Source organism: Vanellus vanellus, assembly GCF_965231255.1.
Source record: "Vanellus vanellus genome assembly, chromosome: 23".
In the NCBI taxonomy this organism is placed as follows: domain Eukaryota; kingdom Metazoa; phylum Chordata; class Aves; order Charadriiformes; family Charadriidae; genus Vanellus; species Vanellus vanellus.
Window position 1 is genome coordinate 4,747,070 of NC_138928.1, and position 18,828 is coordinate 4,765,897.

General features: G+C 60.3%; 1 protein-coding gene across 1 annotated transcript; it reads right to left on the reverse strand.

Moving 5' to 3' along the window:
- Window positions 1-6,759: 6,759 nt before the first annotated feature.
- On the reverse strand, window positions 6,760-18,331 carry NUAK2 (NUAK family kinase 2; the record flags this gene model as incomplete). Its single annotated transcript, XM_082494641.1, has 7 exons — window positions 6,760-8,503; window positions 8,593-8,725; window positions 9,082-9,201; window positions 10,235-10,300; window positions 11,291-11,442; window positions 12,913-13,033; window positions 18,101-18,331. The coding sequence occupies 7 exons, from the start codon at window positions 18,329-18,331 to the stop codon at window positions 7,371-7,373; spliced, it is 1,956 nt and encodes a 651-aa protein (XP_082350767.1). The 3' UTR covers window positions 6,760-7,370.
- Window positions 18,332-18,828: the final 497 nt, after the last annotated feature.

Here is an 18,828-nt window from a genome sequence, read left to right on the forward strand (position 1 = left end):
GCCGCTGCCAAGGGCAGGGTGCTGCAGGCAGATGCAGGCAGGGTGCTGCAGGCAGATGCAGGCAGGGCGCAGAGGTGTGGGGCTGCACCGCGGGGCAGCTCCCTGCCACCCTCCTGGGTGCTCACGGGGCACCGCAGCTTTGCGCAAGACTCTGCCTGTCATCCCTCGGGCAGCGCAGGTCCCCGGGGTGGCCCATCCGGGACGAAACCCTGACAGCGCAGTGACTCAGGTGGCCCCCGGTGGGACACTGAGGTTTGCAACACCTCTCACTGCCGCGTCACTGCGATGGCATCTCTACAGCGCCCGGGCCAGCACCCCTCCGGCCAGGCAGGGCTCTGCTGAGGCCGGTGCACCGGGGGAAAGGCAGACCCCGAGCAAGGCTGCACCGCGACACCATGACCCTCCTGGCCGGGTCTGCACAGCAGTGGGCACAGGGCTGCCGTTAGCCCACATGGGGGGAGCAGGAGGCTCCGAAACGCCTCTGCTGAGAGCCATTTCTGCATCAACTGGGAGCCTCCATCCCCCAGCCCAGCGCCGTGAGGGATCTTGTCCCATGTCTCACACGGGAAGGGAGTGTGGAACCACTGGGAGTTGCAGGGGAGGGTGATTTTCCCAGCGTATCTGGTTGCTTGTGAATGCAAAGAAGCACCCAGACGGGTTTCTTGAAAGGGCTGGACCTGGTGGGTCCTGAATTTGGGAGGTTGGTACCCAGCCAACAAGCAAGGCAGCCCTGACGATGCAGTGAGGCAACGCTTTGCACCTTTAGGCACCGGAGGAACTGTGTGACTCTGGCTTCTTCAGGTGTAAAATGGGAACGCCAACACCCGTCTACCCACGAGACCTCCCGCGGAGTTGCCAGGAGGGCTGCTTCTCGCTCATGGCGTTTGCATAGGTTGGGACATCATTGCCATGGCAGGAGCGGCTTTGCATCCCGGCTGGGAACTCCCCGCAGCGGCACTGCCCGGCGTGTGAGCGGCGCTGAGCCCCGGCCGCCCCCTCCCGCTCCCCACAGCCACTGCCTCCGGAAAAATGGGCTCCTTTCTTGCTTCACCTGCTTTTGCAAGAAGCCGAGCCCGCACCCGGAGAAAGCGGTTCAGCCGGCTCCGGCGGGGAGGGCCGAGCTGGCAGCCTGGCAAGGAGACAGCATCTGGGTGTGCCACGGCCCTTGCGGAGCCCCATGGCAGCCCTGCGCTCGCCGGGTGACAGCAGCCGGCAGCTCCCGGCGCAGGCGGCCGGTGACGGCACACCCGGCCGGGCAGTCGAGCCAGCGCGGCTGGTTCGCCGTGTCTCAGAGGGAGCCCCGCCAGCTTTGTGCCTCCCATGGCTGCTTTGCACATATATGAAGTACTTGAGAAGCCTATGGGGGTTTATTGCCATATGGCAGCTGCACGTGCAGCCATGACTGCCACCCCCCACCCCCCAGGGGCTCGGCAAGACGGGCTGTGCTGGGCAGGATGCTCAGGCAAACGGCTGTCCAGGGAGAGCATTTGTGGGTCCCACGATGGAAGTGCGGCTTTCACATGCCATCAGCTCACGGCAGGCACGATGGGGTGGATCATAGAGTCACAGAATGGTTTGGGTTGGAAGGGACCTTAAAGACCATCCAGTTCCCCCCCTTCCCCGGGCAGGGACACCTCCCCCCAGCCCAGGTTGCTCCCAGCCCCGTCCAACCCGGCCTTGAGCACCTCCGGGGATGGGGCAGCCACAGCTTCTCTGGGCACCCTGCGCCAGGGGCTCACCGCCCCCACAGGAAAGAAGTTCTTCCTCAGATCTCATCTCAATCTCTCCTCTTCCAGTTTGAAGCCATTCCCCCTCATCCTATCACTCCATGCCCTTGGAAAAAGTCCCTCCCTGGCTCTTCTGGAGCCCCTTTAGGGACTGGAAGGGGCTCTAAGGTCTCCCTGGAGCCTTCCCTTCTCCAGGCTGAACCCCCCCACCTCTCCCAGCCTGTCCTCCCAGCAGAGGGGCTCCAGCCCTCCCAGCATCTTTGTGTGTCCCCACTGGCCCCGCTCCAACAGGTCTATATCTTTCCTATGTTGGGGGCTCCAGAGCTGGAGGCAGTACTCCAGGGGGGGTCTCACCAGAGTAGAGTAGAGGGGCAGCATCCCCCCCCTCGCCTTGCTGGCCACGCTTCTTCTGATGCAGCCCAGGGTATGGTTGGCCTTCTGGGCTGCAGTCACACACTGCCGGCTCACGTTGAGCTTCTCGTCAGTCAGCACCCCCAGGTCCTTCTCCTCAGGGCTGCTCTCCACCCATTCCCCGCCGAGCCTGCAGGCAGGACAGGAGATGGCCAGATGGTTCCTCAAACAGCGCTCCAGCAGAGCTGGCAGGGCACAGCACCCTCTCCCCGATCCCCTCTGCCCCATCCTGATGCAGAGAGGACCACAGCCCACCCTGGGACTGCTGCACACCCCGGGACTGCGGAGCTCCTGGTCTGGATAGATGGGCAGAGTCATCCTGCTCAGAGAAATCCCATGGGCTGCCTCCTCCGGCGAGACCCAGCAGCCTGAGCATCACTGCCGCGGCTTCAGGAGGGCTCAGGGTGATTATCAGCAGTCGGTTATCTGGGTCCCCAGGGGGGGACAGGATTACATTTTTAAGTCTCGGGCTCAGATGTGACGCAGCCATTCCTTGTGCTCCTGAGAAACAGGATCAAAGTTTCCGAGTGCCGCTTTCTCCCCTTTTTCGGCCGCTCCAGGCTGCAGCAAAGTGCCATTGAAGACAGGATGACTTTCATGTGGGGATTTCTCTTCTTCAGATCTTCAAAGAAATCCAGCAATCAAACAGGTAGCAGTGGAGGCACCTTTTTTTTTTTTTTTTAAAAAAAAGGGCTTACTTTGAAAGCATCACATGCAAAAGAAACATCTAAACTTTGTTGTGTTAATTGTTCTGGCACTCAAAGTTACGACAAAATGTCTTAGAAATATTGTTGGCTCTGGGCCTGTGATGCATCAGAAAGACAAAAAAAATGCTCAAGCAGAAAACCTGAGGAAAAGAAAACCAACAACAGGAGATTTCTACAGGAAGGAACAGTGGCGTGACTTGGTCACGGCCGTCGGGGAGATGACGGAGGGCAGGCAGCTGATAGGAAAACCTCAGAGCACCTGGGGCATCCACCCGCATTTCCTTCAGCTGCTCCGTGCCCTGGGCATCGTTAGGAGCCTGTCACTAACGAGAGCGGGCTGTGGCCCTGCCACCATCTCCTCTCCACTGATGTGAGAATGGTTCTTGCAAACGCCGGCAGAGATGCCGACTGTGCCCCTGCAGCTGCTTTCTCAACACTTAGGTGCAATGGCTTTTGCTGCGGGTCGTCCCTGCGGGTCACAGGCACAGTCCCCCCCCGGGGAAGGCACACGTCTCCCTTCCCACACCGCGTCCCCCGGAGCCTGCTCCACCTGCCCCACTCCGAGCCCCAAATATGGGCTCGGTGCATCCGGGCTCCCCGGCACAAGCCCGGACAGGAGCGCGGCGCCGTGGGGTGACTCAGGGCCCCGACAGCTCCCCGGGGCCAGGGGAGCGCTGACAGCTCCCCTCTGCCGGGAAACCCAGCCCGGCCCGGGCAGGACCCGCGGGGAGCGCCGGCAGAGCTGCTCGCTTCCCCTCCTCCGGCCAGCTCAGCCCAAAAACATCCTTTTCCCCCCTTTTTCAGGGCGCGCAGGCACTGGGGCTGCTCATGGATGTTGCACGGGGATGTGGCTCCCACAACAGCCCCCAGATGAGCGGGGGTTACAGGGCTGGGCTGGGGCACGGCGCAGCATGACTGCGGTGCGAGCGACCCACCGAGCCACAGCCGTGCCATCCTCTGAAAAATCCCTGGAAATGCCCAAATTTCATGCCTGAAAATCACGCCTGCCCTCTGGCAGAGCCCGCAGCACCAGTCCCCTTGGGGCGGGGATGCGCCAGCCGCCCCCCGTAAGCAGCCAGCACCCCGAGGACCAGCAGAAGGGGTCCAGGCTGTCCCCCAGCAGCCACAGTTCTTGCTGTGGACTGGTTTCGCCTGCGTAACCCCTCGGGACAGCGACAAGGGAAGCTTGCACTGGTTGGCATAAATCCACAGGGATTGCTGTGCTCCGAGCGCTCCAGCATTACCTCATCAGCCGGGACAATTTATCTTTGGGTGTTTCTCCCCGTTTCCCTCTCCCCCAAGCCAGCCCGGCAGGAGCGCAGCTCCGCTCCCACGCGCCGAGGCAGCGCTGCCTGCGCCGGCAGCAAACGCGGCAGGTCAGCTGAAGTCACCCCCGAAAAATGGCATTTTCTCAGCAAAATGCCGCTGAGGTCATTTTCACCCGTTTCAAACACCCACGGGGGGGACGGGGGCTGCGCTAAGCGGCTCCCAGGAGCTTGGGAGGCGGGAGGGAAGCAGAGGGTTTGCGAATCCTCGGGATGAAAGGGCTGAATAAATGGAGCCGTTAATAATAGTGGTGGCCTGAAAGGGGGGCTCAGCCCCCGGCTGTGGGGGGCAACTGCTGCGCGGGGGGCAGAGGCAGCGGAAATCAGGGCTGGGATGAAAGGAGCGTTTCCAAGGGCTGGCGGCGGAATGCCGGGAGAATGGGCACAACGTGGGGAGGGGGGCACCAGCAGGGATGGGGAACGGTCACTGCGGCCCCCTCCCCACTGCCTCCGAGGTGCCTTTGGGCTGAGGTTGTCCCCTTCACCCGCTCATCCAGCCCTGGGAGTCTCTGATGGCATTTCATAGAATGGTTTAGGTTGGAAGAGACCTTGAAGATCATCTCATTCCACCCCCTGCCCCGGGCAGGGACCCCCCCCCCCCAGCCCAGGTTGCTCCCAGCCCCGTCCAACCCGGCCTTGAGCACCCCCAGGGATGGGGCAGCCACAGCTTCTCGGGGCACCCTGCGCCGGGGGTCACCGCCTGCACGGGGTGGGCAGAGGCACCACTCGCTGCTGCAGCCCTGGGGGGCTGCCACAAGCCGGGGCTGGGCTGAGCTGACGGAGACACAGCTCCTAAACCCGAGCAAACAGCAGCCGCCGCCGGCCAGGACACGCGTGATGGGGTGGTCAGCGCAGTGCCTCGTGCCCATGTGGCGCCCACCCGGAGCTGCCGCAGCTCAGCCCAGCTCTGAAGCCAGCAAGCAAGAACGTTTCCTTATAAATCATTAATGAAACGGGACTTCAGCACCCTGGGATGTTCCAGAAACCAAACCCACAGACACTTTCCAAAAAGGAGGCTTTGTCCCTCCGTGGCTGTTAAAACATCAGCCCGACCTGACCTCTGCCTTGGGATGCTCCATGCCCTGGACCCATGGGTGCTGCAGCCCCCGGCTCATCCCATCCCACCTTGGCAGCCCACGGGGCACCGGGACTTTGTCCGGGCTAAGCTGGATGCCCTCGGAGCAGCTTTAAGCGCTCCGGTGTTTCTTAATGGCGCGGGAAGCATGCGGGGAATGCGCGGCGGGGGGCAGAGCCTGCGTGGCCCCCCACGGCTTCAGCCACGCGGGACGAGGGGCGGCATTCCTGGCGAGGCAGCCCTGCCACCATGCCCTTGTGGCTCAGCCTCTCCGCGGTGGGGCAGAGGAGACCTGAAACGTCTCCTATTAACCCAACTGGAAACAGGAAATCGTTACGGTGCTTTATAGAGCAATAAAACTGGTTTCAATGCCGCAGCAGGAGAAAAGGATAAAGGAAACTGAGGGAAAGGGCCGGAGAGGAGACAGCCCTGTGGTACGCACCACGGCCGAGCTCTGGCTGCCGGGGCTCAGCCTCTCTCCATCCTTCCTCCAGTAGAGGCACCTGCAGGCACCACAAGGGGAGATGGCAGCTGCTTAGGATGCAGCTCCTGCCGCCAAGCCCTGCAGATCTTTCAAAAATCTAACCCCATGGCACCACCAGCGCTGTGAGAGGGGGTTGGAAGTGGAGCTGGGACAGGTGGGGAGGGGGCGACGCAGGGGCAGCGGGGTCCATCATCCTCCCAGCAGCCATCCATCTCCATTGCAGCTTTTCTCTAAACTTTGGGTTCATTGCCCCGTGGGTCAGGGGCACAGCACCATCACCGCACCAGTGCTGTGGTACCCCAACAGCCAGTCCTGCCCCCAGCCAGCCCCCCCCTCACTGGGTCACACAGCAGCAGCTGCTCAGCCTTAAAGTCTACAGCCCTCCAACCCCTCGGTGGGTGCCAACTCCCCACATAAGGGATATGCCAAGTCAAAGCTCAGCACCGCGCAGAAGCACCAGTTTAAGCCCCCCAGCACTGGAGAAGGGGCACACACTGGAGCCCTGGAGGGGCTGAGCACACACTGCATGGAGGTGTTACACCCCACAGGACATGTGTCCACAGATAACTCATGCTCACCGGCACTGGAGCGAGACCCAACACCATGCACAGCCCCATCCTGCTGGGAGCAGCGCAGGAGGCACCAGCACCCCCATCCCATCCCCTGCCCGCCCATGCTGCGATGGCACAGCAATCAAGCTAACAACTCAGATCCAACATTTGCTTTTAATTTAATGGTTTTGTCAAGACCACTTTGGAGGAAAACGGGGAAAACACACCCCCTGGAGAAGGGAAAGGGCCAGCAAACACACAGCAATAGTGCAATGGAGCTTCGACGTGCGGCACATGAGACAAGGGCACAGACACCTCCAGTGCCCCTGTGAAAGACAACTGGGAGGCCGGTACAGAGCCAGACACATCGCGTGCTGCTGAAGTTTTACATCAAGTCAGACAAAGGCAATAAATAAAGAAGCGGTGCCTCACCAAAGGCACTTTTTTTTTTTTAACTCCTTTCAACATTTCTTAAAAAAAAGAAAAAAAAAAAAGAGATGTTGGCATGAGAGCATGTTCTCAGACTGGGGTTTCAGCCAGATCCAGTTGGGTTTCTCAGTGCAGGAGAGGGAAGAGCCGTGGCCTGGGCGGTTTGGACCCCAAGAGCCCAGCGCCCAGGCAGCAGCCAGGGCAGCACCTTTCAGCCCCTCGCCTGGCCCCGCTACAGCTCCAGCTTGTTTGAGGTATATCACCTGCCCCATCTGTTACCTTGTGCAGCCAAAAAAAAAACCAGTGCAAAGAAAAAAAAAAAAATAATCCCCCCCAACCCCTTGGTTTCCCCCCCCCCATGATGAGATGAGCCTGTTTGCCAGGGAAGGACGGCAGCAAGGAGCCTCCGGGACCCCCACAAGGGTGGTGGCAGGATCAGTCGGGGCTTTGGTCCATTTAATGTCCCGGCCCTGGGGTGTCCCCCCCCACCAATGCCCCACAGTCACTGCAGCTCCCTCCCCACCTGCACCCACCCTCCTCCCCGAGGGACACGAGGCTGCAAAATAAATAGGTGGGACACGGCTCAGCAGCACCATGGCAGGGAGCACTCGGCCCCCTCCCCAACGCACACCACCCCGGGCAGCCCCGCCGGGAGGGGCCCTCAGCTCAACTTCATGCCGATGGCCACGGCGCGCCGGTAGACCTCGGTGATGTTGTCGCAGCCCGCCAGGGACAAGCTGCTCTCTGCCAGGGGGCTCCGGCAATGGGTCACAGTCCAGCGGCGCAGCCTGCGCCCTTCCTCCACCTCCTCCTCCTCTTCCAGCCGCAGCAGACTGTCGGCAGAGACGCAGCCCCGCATGCCCCCGCCGCTGTGGGGGACACGGGTGGGCAGGTCGAGCTGGTCGAAGGACTCCGTGGAGAGGATGCTGTCCTCACTCACGGCGCTGGACGGGCGGGCACGGGGTGCCTGGGGCAGGGGCACCTCGCCGAAGCCCCCAAAGCCCTGCCCGGGGGGACTCTCTGGCTCGGTGCTGCTAGAGGAGTACTTGCTGTTGTGTTTGAGGATGCCTTTCCGGCAGGCAGGGAGACGCTGGGGACCCTGCTCTGGGGAGGGGGTGTCAGCAAACACGCTCCCATCGAGGTCCAAGCTCCCTGCATCCAGGACATCCCCGGACTCACAGCACTCCAGGGACGAGTAATACCCCGACTCCCTTGTTGAGGGCTTTTTCAGTATTCCCTTCTTGGGCACAGCCATGGGCACCGCTCCAATGGCCGTGCTGCAAGGCAGCATCCCCGAGGACAGGATCCGGGTGAGACCTGCAGCGGTCACCTCACCATCCTCACCCCTCACCTCTCCTGTGGGTGCTGCTGGTGGGGGACCAGGGCCGGGCACCTTCTGCTCACAGGAGTTTCTCTTCTTCAGGATGCCCTTAGGCCGCTTGAGGATGGATTTGGAGGGGTTCTCCGGGGCCAGGGCCACCTCCTGCAGCACGTGGGAGACATCATTCTCCTTCTTGGACTTCTTGAGGGAGCGTTGCCGCTCCAGGGTCACACTGGGGATGTGCTGCTTCAAGAAGCATCGCATCTTGGAGCCGTTCTCCAGAAGGGGCCGGGAGGAGCGGCGAAGCCACTCTGCCACCGTGACCAGGGGGGACTCGGTCTCCCGCAGCAGCTCTTGCTCCCCAACAGGCACTTTGTAGCCCCAGTTCACCCACCAATGCGTGGCAATGTCCTCAATGGTGGCACGGCGCTCTGGGTTCACCATTAGCATCCACCGGATTAGCCCACAGGCATCTGGGGAAGAGGCAGGTCAGGCACTGAAGGGAGAGAGGGGTGGGGGTCGGGGGGGGGGGGGATGCGCAGGGTGGTGGGGGTCTGCCTACCAGACAGCTTCGTGGGCTCCCGGTAGTCCCCGCTCGTGATCTGCTTGACCAGAGTCTTGTAGTCATGGCCATCGAACGGCATCGTGCCATGGACCAGGATGTAGAGGAGAACGCCCAGGGACCAGCTGTCCACCTGCCAGAGGGAGAGACGAGCCTGGAGGGGGGCAGCGGGAGCGGGCTGCCCTGGCCCCCTGCCTGGACAGGCAGGACCCCCCAGCAAAGCCTCCGTGGCAGCTCCCAGGATGGCAGCAGCCACGGAGGAGGACAGAGCATGGGGCAGCTCCAGCCACCTGCATCCCACCACGTCCACCCCACTGCAGCTGCCCCACACTGACCACACGGCTCTTGGTCTTAGGGGGGCTGTTACCCCAAACCACACAGGCCCGGCTCTGCCTGAGATGCTCCGCTGGGAAAACCCCCAGCGCTTTCCCAAGTGCAAGGCAAGAGGCAGCAGGACACCCCCCATGCAGGGGACGAGGCACAACCTACCTCCGGGCCCTTGTACGGCCGCCCATTGATGATTTCGGGGGATGCATAGAGAGGGCTGCCGCAGTAAGTCTGCAGAAGTTTGTCCTGCTGGTAAACGTTGGACAGACCAAAGTCTGCAATCTAGAAGGACATTTATAACTGTTATCAAGCAGCAAAGTTCCCCTTCGCAGGTGGAACCGCATTGCCACCTGAAGCCGCAAGCTTGGCTGAAACCAGGGCTGCCCTTGGCACCCTGGTCCTGGGTGCCCTCCGTCTCCTTGGGGAGCAGCAGCATCGCAGCTTTCCATCCCCAAAACTGCTCTGGCCCCTCTCCCAGAAGGCTCACCCCAGACTCCGCAGCAGCTGCCCTGCGGCTCTGCCCTCCCAGCCCCATCACCGACATGCCGGGAGCAGAGGCGGCTGCAAAAGTGTGGTTAGAGGGAGAGCTGCCGGGCTCTCCTCCAGCTCATTCACAGCCACGCGAGGCTGCCTCAGTCCCTGTCTGCTCTACCTAGCACACAGGCATTCATTATCCTCGTTACACCCGTCACCTCTCAGTGAGCAGAAGGTACAGTCCCTGCTTGCAAGCTCCCAATTGCAAAATTACCCCCTACAGAGATAAAGCCCCGCAGCCCGTTTATCACCGACCGCACTGATTCCCGGCTGCTGCCGTGCCCTCCCTCCCCGGGCAGCTGCAGCGCTCCCGGACGGGGCAAAAAAGCATCGCTTGGGGCCAGTGGAGCCGGGAGCTGCCCCGCACCTCCTTCCGCCAGCCTGGCCAGCACGTACAGGCACCGGGACTTGCCCTGGGAGAGCTCTTTCTTATCCAGCCGGTCGGGCATTGACCTCAGTGTTTAGACTTTGCCCTCTTATCGGCAATCAGATATACATTTATGGCTTTAATAGGCAGTACTGAGGCTCTGCCTCTGCAGCCTCTCCCGCTTGGCTGCCAGGCACAGAGAGCGGGGGGCAGGTACAGGCACCCTCCTGGCTCCCCATCTCCTGGGCAAACAGCATGTAGGCGATGCCAGTGATCCCAGAGCCACGGAGAACCACATCCCCTGGGGGACCAGCGCATCGTGGCCACCCCTGGTCCATCCACGCTGGGCAGCATCCCTTAGACCCCTCTGCTGGGTGACACCCAAAGCGCGGCCAGGCTCTGCCTGCCTCTCACCTTGATGTTCCCATTTGCATCGAGAAGGATGTTCTCCAGCTTCAGGTCCCTGTGAACGATCCCATTCTGCACGAGGGAAGAGAGAGATGGGTTTAGTTTCGAGCATGTTTGAGGAAGGGAAAGTTGGGCGGCGCGGGGAGGTCACTGCCGTTCACCAGCACAGCGGCACGCAAACAGGACACGCTGACGGCAATCAGAGGAGCAGTAAATAATAACGCTGGGTGCATGGTGAGGACAGGCTGTAAACCACGTCCTGACACGGGTGCTACCAGCTCACCGTGCTGTTCGGGAACAGGAGCAGGGTGGCACCCACACCAGATGCCACGCTGGGCTCCCGCACCCTCCCCAGCCAGTGCCAGCTCCCACCAGGGGATGGTGGGCAGAGCTCTACACTTTGCCGGGACCTGCTGCTGCCCAGCTAAGAGAGACCCCAATGTGCTTTGGGTTCAGGAGGTGCCCTGCAACCCCCCCTTCCTGCCGAGGGCACGCGGGTACCCAGGACGGAGGCATGACCAGGTATGGCCTTAGAGCATCCTCCAGGGAGACCCACAGACTCAGGGGTCCTTGCAGGGCAGGCACGGCTCGTCCCACAGCCCTGGACAGGGCCCTACAGCTTTACATCCCTTTCAGGGGACAAGACGGGTGACCGAGGGCTCGGCTCTCCGCCCCGGCAGACAGCCCGGGCGTCTTCCCTTGGGCGGGTGGGACGGGAGTTGGTAACTCCCCAGCCGGGTTAGTCAGCCCCACACGGCAGCAGCCGAAAGCCAAGGCAAGGTCCTGCCAAGGAAGGACTTTCCAAAAGCCGCTCGGGCACTGCCTCCCTGCGATCCCAAGGGCTGCCGCACCCTCCAGATAAGGAGCAGGATTAACCCCTTTGCTGGGAAAGGCCAGCGGCCACGAGCTCTCCTCACCTCCCAGCCCAAGGCTGAGCTTCCCCGTCGGGCACTGGACCCGTGCCCAGCCCCAGCACCCCTGCCCGGAGCCGGCCGAGCACACGGGAGCCCATCCCTCCATTCTCCCCCCAGGAAGGCGGTGGGAAGCGCGGTGCCGACCCACCTTGTGGCAGTAGTAGACGGCCGACACGACCTGCCGGAAGAAGTGGCGTGCCTCCTGCTCCGTCAGCCGCTGCCGCTCACTGATGTAGTCGTACAGGTCCCCCTTGCTGGCGTACTCCATCACGATGACGATCTTGCTGCTGTTCTCAAACACTGCGCGGAGACGGGAAGCCACAGGGTGTTAAAAGGGATGCTTAGTGCTAAGGGACTTCTCATTAGCACGTCATTTAATGAGGAGCAGGTGGAGCCCTGACCAACCCTAACCCACTGCCCACCCCACCGCCTGGGCCCTCGGTCTGTGTGGCAAAACAGAGGGTGTCAGGGTTTCTGCAGGTACCTGCTCTGTGGTCAGACAGGGGACAGCTAGAGCTGCCACCCGTGTCCCACAGTGCCACTGGGGCTGCTGGCCAAGCAGCCTCTGCAGCCACAGAGCACAGGAGAAAGGGCTCTGCTCTGCCAGAAGGTGACTAAGACGTGTTGTTCTTCGCTAGACAGAGCCCTGCCAAGGGGGATGGTGACAGAGCTACCCGCTGGCACGGCCGGGTGGCCTTTCTGCACGTTCCCATTTCTCCCAACAGGGCCCCGGCTCAAACCAAGAGGTGGAGCTTTTTTTTTTTTTTTTTTTCCTGTTCGCAGAAAGCCACCTCAATATTTTTGAATTCCAGCAGTCAGCGTGACTCAGTCCTTGCAAACACTGCGCATGAAGTGCCAATCCACTTGCTTTTGTTTAGAGGACAAAAGGACTCTGGATACCTCACGTAAGGCAGCGAGGCGGCAATAACCCGGGCACCGGCCACATGCCGGCACAGCGCAAGGAGCCCCGGCAGAGCCAGCCCGAGGAGCACGGGGCACGCCGGCTTTGCGGCCAAAGAACTTGGTGTTTAAGCAAAGACTGATCCAGCTGGAGATTTGCTCTAAGTCTGGTCGGAGCTACAACTTGAGAAAGTCCCCTTCGGTTGGGGCTGCCCCGACACCCTGGGAGCAGAGCCCAGCCCTGGCCCCAAAGCCGAGCCCAGCAGCACCGGGAGCTCCCCCAGCACCTCGTGGTTTGGTTTTCCTGTGCCCCAGGGGAGGGAATGAGGAGGACTCCAGCACTGAGATTAGCTCCCGAGATTCCCATCGCTCTGGCACTTGCTGGTTCCCTGAACATGCATTTCCCATGGCTGGGGAGAGCATCCAGCTCAATGGGAGCCACACACAGCACCGGGCTTTGGGGGGGACTGTGGCCACCAGCTCCCCCCAACACAGCACAGCCTCTCGCCTGCAGCAGCGCCGGGGCTCCCAGCCTCAAGAGGCCATGTAAACTTTTGGAGCCAGCTTCCCTCTCCGGGCAGGAGGGGATGGGGAGGGGAAGCGGCTATTTCTGGAGCAGGTATTTCCCCTCCCCGCTGCTCGGCACGCAGGCGGGAAAACCACAGCCCGGCAGCATCTGCTCTCCCCGCCGGCGCTGAGTCACCAGCACGGCACAGGCAACGGCAAACAGCTCCTGCTCCGAACGAGCAGAGGGAGGAGAGTGGCGAGAGGTGACCCCACTGCTGCCGAGCCTGCCCCGGTACCCAGCCCCGCCGGGGGGCTCTGCTGCGGGATGCTGCTGGAGAGGGGAGGGGAGAGGGGAGGGCTCACCTTCGTGGACAGCAATGATGTGGGGGTGGTTGAGGGAGGACATGATCTCAATCTCTCTCCGGATATGGACAAGATCCTGCTCATCCTTGATTTTGTCTTTCCGGATTGACTTGATAGCCACCTGCAGATGAGCACACGCGCAGAGGGTCACCCGGCTGTCAGGGCCAGCAGCATCACTGCTTCCCAAAGCCCGTTGCAGGGCAAGAAACCCACCCCCCCTCTTTTGGGAAAGGGTTCACAAGCCAAAGATCAACAGCCCCACTTTGCCCCCCTCCCCCCCGGTGCGCTGTATCCGAGGGCCATGCGGCACGGCTCCACTGCAGCATCTCCAATAAAAGCGAACGTCATCAATTAGGGTTTTATACTTCCCAAGTCCTGTTGCTGTGCACGAGGGAAATGCTCCCTCCATCTCCCCCCAAGGGAAACCCACTGCCAGCTCCTACCAGAGGAGCTCCCCAAGGCTCCTCCCGCAGGGAGCACAGCTCCGCTCCTCATTTATGTGCCCTTACAGGAATTGTGTCCCGGGCTACAGCCGCCGCTGGACCACAGCCAGCCACAGGAATGTGACCTGCACACATGACTTGGAAGATAACAACAACAACGTCTTCTTGGGGTCATGAAAATGAAAAAGAAAACAACCCAACAGTTTTGGGGTTTGGTTTTTTTTTTTTCTTGCAAATACTTATTTCAAGGAGCTGATTATGTAGAGGTAAGAGAAAGCTTGGTATGAAAGATTAGATCCCTCCTAGGCACAGGACTGTGCTCCAGCCAGCTGGGAGAGCCGGTGCTGGCGATGTGAGCCGCTTTCCAGGCTTTCACTTGGGTTTTCAAGTTATCCTCTACAAGGAAATTGAAAGGGGCGGAGAAGGAAGAGTAAGTGCTGGAGAATAGATGCCTTCTAATCCTTTTTCAAAGGGGCTGGGGAGAGACAATGTGCTCCTAGGGCTGAATTTACAACTGAATCCAGCAGAACCTCTTTTTTTGTATCAGACAAGAATGCGGAACAGCATTAATCCTGTAAAGGGACCCCCGCACCAGTCTCCCAGCAACCGGGAGAGGGGCCATGGACACCCAGCAGCCCCAGCTGCCAGCACAGGAGCGATGCTCATGGCTGCGCCGCGCGGGGACCCTCCTCCACCTCCAGTGGGGTGAGATGGGTGCTTGGCCTCAACTCCCTCCGATTTAGGGGAATCGGAAACCTCACTCCTCGGGACCCAGTCTGCCAAGCATCAAAAGGCTCAGAGCAAGTTTGCAACCCTCACTAGCTGAGGTCCACCTCACCCGCAGCAAGTCACCAGATGCTAACACAGCGAAATCTCAGCTGCCACATCACTGTCTTCGTGGTAGAAGGATGTGCCAATTTTAAGGGCTCAGATGGGCACATGAGAGACAGCCGTCAGAGTCCCTTTAGCCCCAGAGCACACCTCTGCTGCACTGGGCCACTTCAGGCCAGTACTGGCCAGGGCAGGGGTTGCCTCTTGTGCACTGGAGGAGCATTGTGCCTGCACCAGCCCCAAGGGTTGAAGCAACCAAGCAGAATGGACTCTGGCCAAGGGAAGTTCAATAACCCAGGCCCAAGTTTCTGTACAAAGCAACACTGAAGGCACTTAATAGCTTCTCGAAAGCCAGGTATTCTTTTCCCTGACCTTTGTGCTAGGTTAACAGGTTAAAGTTTAACAATTTTTTTTGCTCCAGCCCCTGATTACCTGACCCCCCGCTAGAATGTGGGAAAAGCCTTTATGAAGCAAGTCGGCCTGCTCCTGCTCTCCCAAATTCCTGTTGACTCACTTTATTCATCTCCCTGCTAAAGCCTGACATCCAGTCCTCTGCATTTTGGGGTGCACGCAGCACATCTGCTTGCTGCCCAAGATGCTCACGCACATATGCTGCTGAGCTGGGGCTCGCAACAAGGTCCGCTCTCCATAGAAAGGCAAAGTGGCTCCAGGCTGCCAGCATGGGAAGCCTCAGGAGATGCCACTGGCTGTATTCAGCAGTGCCAGAGAACGCCCTCGCCGACGAGCCTGGCAGCTAGTGAGCTCCAAGGCAGGGCTGCAGCCGCCAGCAGGTTTATGGCGCTGTTAGAGCCCCGGGGCTCTCCCTACTGAGCGCTGCCCACGTAACAGTCGGGCACAACGCACAACAAGGGTACGGCACAGTTAGGGTCCACACCTCGTACCAGCCACTCAGGGTGGGATGACTTATCTGCCTGTCAAGCCCTGCCAGGGATGCTAATCCCTTGGCCGTCCCATCCTTCCCCAGGGGTGCCGAGAAGCGGCTTTGTTTCAAAACATCCCCTACCTAAGAGGGCTGACAGCGGAAGATCTCCCCTTGAGGCAGAAAAGGCCATGCCTGGCCACCCTGAAGACGGGGACCAGCAGCTTCAGGGACAGCCACAAGCTACGCACTGCCTCTGCCATCAATGCTATGAGAAGAATCTCCTGCAGGAAACAGCCCCGAGAAGTCCCGCTGTAGGAGGCTAGAGAACTCGAGAGTACTTTCCAAGTCAAAAAGGCATTTAATTAAAAGGTTTTTTGGGGGCAGAACAGGTATTTTCAGCAGCTGCTGAAAGATGCATTAAGCTACAACCCCAGGCAGCACTTCAGAAGTTGTTCCAGATTGCAAGTGCAGCATTTCATGCTCCATGAAATATGGATTACAACCCACTACGGAAGAGACCGGGGTTCGCCCCTTACAGGAGATCAAAAGAGGCTTTGCTGCTTTGGAATCTTCCAGGTGCTGCCTTCCTCTTGACACCATGCAAGCCCACAAAGAGGTTTCTGACACTGCAAGGGAGTCCCACGGGAGGTCCCTCCTATTTGGCTTGGCTGCAGCCCAGGGCTTGGGAGCCAGGCTGGGAGAAACACCAGGCTGGAAGTGGGGGGGGGAAGCCAGATGCTGCCATGCAAACAGGTGCAGGAGACAGTTTGCACCACCATGGCACACATTACTGGATCTTCAACCCAAAAGACAGAAGAAAAAAAAAAAAAAAAAAAAAAAAAAAGGAGAAAGAACCAGCAACTCTCTCCCCACCTGCTTGATATTTCAGGGACACAACAGTTTCCCAAGGACTGGGAGGGCACTCAGCAGAAGTACCCATCAAAAGGAGTGAGTGTCATTTCGTCTAAAGGATTTCTAACCAGAAAACAAGGGTGGGTTTTGTTTTTCTGTTTTTTTTTTTTTTTTTTTTTTTTTTTTTTTTTTTTTTTTTCAGACAAAGAATATTCATGGAAGTCCCCAAAAATCCTTCAGCTGCAAGAGCCTGGTCTTCCCTGCAGTCTACTGATTAGGCACACCTTGCTCTGAGCCAAGTCCAGGTTGGTTGGTTAAAATTCAGGGGGGGGGAGGGAGTAAAGAGAGCTAGGCAGTAAAACAAGATGGTTCAACATTCGGTGCATCTGACAGAGTCGGTTTCTGATTAGCCAGAGGCAAAAACCCATGCATGGAGCAGCTCCAGCTCTACAGCCTCAGCCGGTAACGTGGGATCCCCGCAGCCCACGAGGGGTAGCAGTACCTGCTCTCACACCTCAGCTTTTAGGAAGTGAAAGCCACTTAGAGAAGGAGCAAATAACAACCCAGCTCAGGATAAGCCCGAAGATTAAACAGGTCCGGAAACGCTGAGTGCTACACGAAAGAATTTGTGGGAAGAGGAGAGATTTGTGGTTAAGCCTCCTGTTCCTACAGGGCCAGCTCGCTGCGGTACTAGTTAGCCCGAGCCTTTGACTATCTCCTGCATTTATTGAAGAGTCATTGGCCTGTGTATTTCATTTGCATTATAATAGACCAATGCTGCTAGACAAATGAGCCCCCGTCCTAAGAGGCTTCCCCGGATAGGTAAATTTTCTGGCAGTGAAGAGATTCCCTGGACCAGCTTTGTTAGGAACAGACAGGGAAAGCCAAGTCTTCTCCCCCTTCGGAGGGGAGGGATCCTTCCAGGTCTGTGGGTGGAAGCTGCATTTCAAGGCCCTGATTATGCAGCAAAACTGCAGCTTCTTCAGAATCAGATAGGCTAATGGAAATGGCAGATCTGACTTAATTAAGAGCTGTCGCGTTACACAAGAAAACCTCCCAGATTTACAGTTGTTTTCCTTGACAGGCCCCTGTGGCACGTTAGAGAGCCAATCTCACGCCCTGCTCAGCCCACAGCACCTTACTGGGCCCGTCTGGCCGCCCGCAGGGGGGCCCTCGGTGCTCACCCATGGTCTCAAGATGGGCTGGTGGTGTGCCCGTGCCTTTCTCGGGTGCCATCCCGCACTGCGGGGTGCTTGGGGCTGAACGGGGGAAATCACCTTCCAGTTTGCCCTTTGAACCCCTGCAGATTCCTGAGGGACACGGCTGCCAGGACAGCAGCACCCCGCTTTCCAGGGGGTGAGGGTCTCCCCTTGTCTCCCTACACCCTTCCAGCACGTTGGATCGCTGTGCTCTGGGTTGAGCCGTACATTGCACGGAGCCACTTGCTTCAAGAGGGGCTGCGGTGTTGATTAAGTCACGATTTTAATGAGACACTCAGGGCTCGGAGGGGCTCGGCTTCGCTGGCGCTGCTGAGAGCCAAGGGGCAAACCCAGCCCGGGGGGCAAACCCATCCCCGGGGCAAACCCGGCGGTGAACTGGGGCGAGAGGAAGGGAAAAGCCCTTCAGACTCAAGTGCAGTGTTTGCTCTTCGCTGCCGGGTGTCTCCCGGCCCCTCTCGCCAGGAAGCCCGACGCGGTCAAGTGGGCGAGGGGAGCTGTAAGCCCCCTCCCGGGGAGGGGGGGGGGGGGGATGGCGAGGTCCCCCCCGGGTTATCCCCGCCTGCGGCACCGGCCCCGCGGACGGCAGCGCCGCAGCCTCCCCATACGCTGCGCCGGGAGCGGGCAGCGCCGTCCCGGTTACCGGCTGGGGAGAGCCTGTGCCCGGGGGGATGCACCGGGGCCAAAGATGCACGGGGACGAAATGGCGGGGGGGGGGATGCACCAGGAGGAAAAAAAAAATTAAAAGGGTGGGGAAGATGCACCTGGACAAAAAAAAAGGGTGGGAGAAGGAAAAGATGCACTGGAGAGAAAAATTGGATGAGGAGGTGGGGGAGGAGATGCACCGGGACGAAAAAAGGGGGGGGGGGGTGATGTACCGGGGGCTGCTCAGCACAGGGGGATGCTCAGGGTCCCCGCAGCGGCTCCCGGTGAGGATGTACCGGAGGCGGGGGGTTCCTTACCAGTTTACCGGAGCGCTCTCGGGCTTTTTTCACCTTGCCGTAGGTGCCCTTCCCCAGCGTCTCCAGGAACTCGTAGCGGTGTTTGAGGTTGTGCTTGTGGTGGTGCCGCTTCACCGCCTGCTTCTTCATCAGCGGCCGCGGGGACTTGATGAGCCCCTCGGCCAACGAGGCGGCCAACGCCGCTGTCCCCCCCGGCCCCGCCGTTGCCCCCGGCCCCGCCGCCCGCTCCATACCGCGCTCCGGCCCCGGCTGCTCCGCCGCCTCCCGGTACGGCCCGGCCCGGCCCGGTCGCTAAATGCGGCGGCCCCGCCGGCCGCGCCCCCCCCCGCGCCCATTGGCCGCCCGGCGGCGGCCGCCCCGCCCGGGAGCCGGTGCGAGGAGCGGGGAGGGGACGGGGACGGGGATGGGGATGGGGATGGGGATGGGGATGGGGATGAGGATGAGGATGGGGATGGAGGCGGGCGACGGGGAGATCCCCCATGGGCGGGACTGGGGGGGAGGACGACGACACACCCACGGGTGGGATAGGGCAGCAGGGTGCGGGGGGGCACCCACAAGCGGGGTGCATGGGTGGGTGCGCGGGGGAGGGGGGAAAAGAGGCAAGCCAGGGACACGGGAGAGAGGGAGGGTACTAGGGTGGGGACACAGGGGCAGCAGGGGGTGTAAAGGGGTGTCCCGCAGGCTGGGGGGAATTAAGGACTGTCCAGAAGATGATCACAGAATCACAG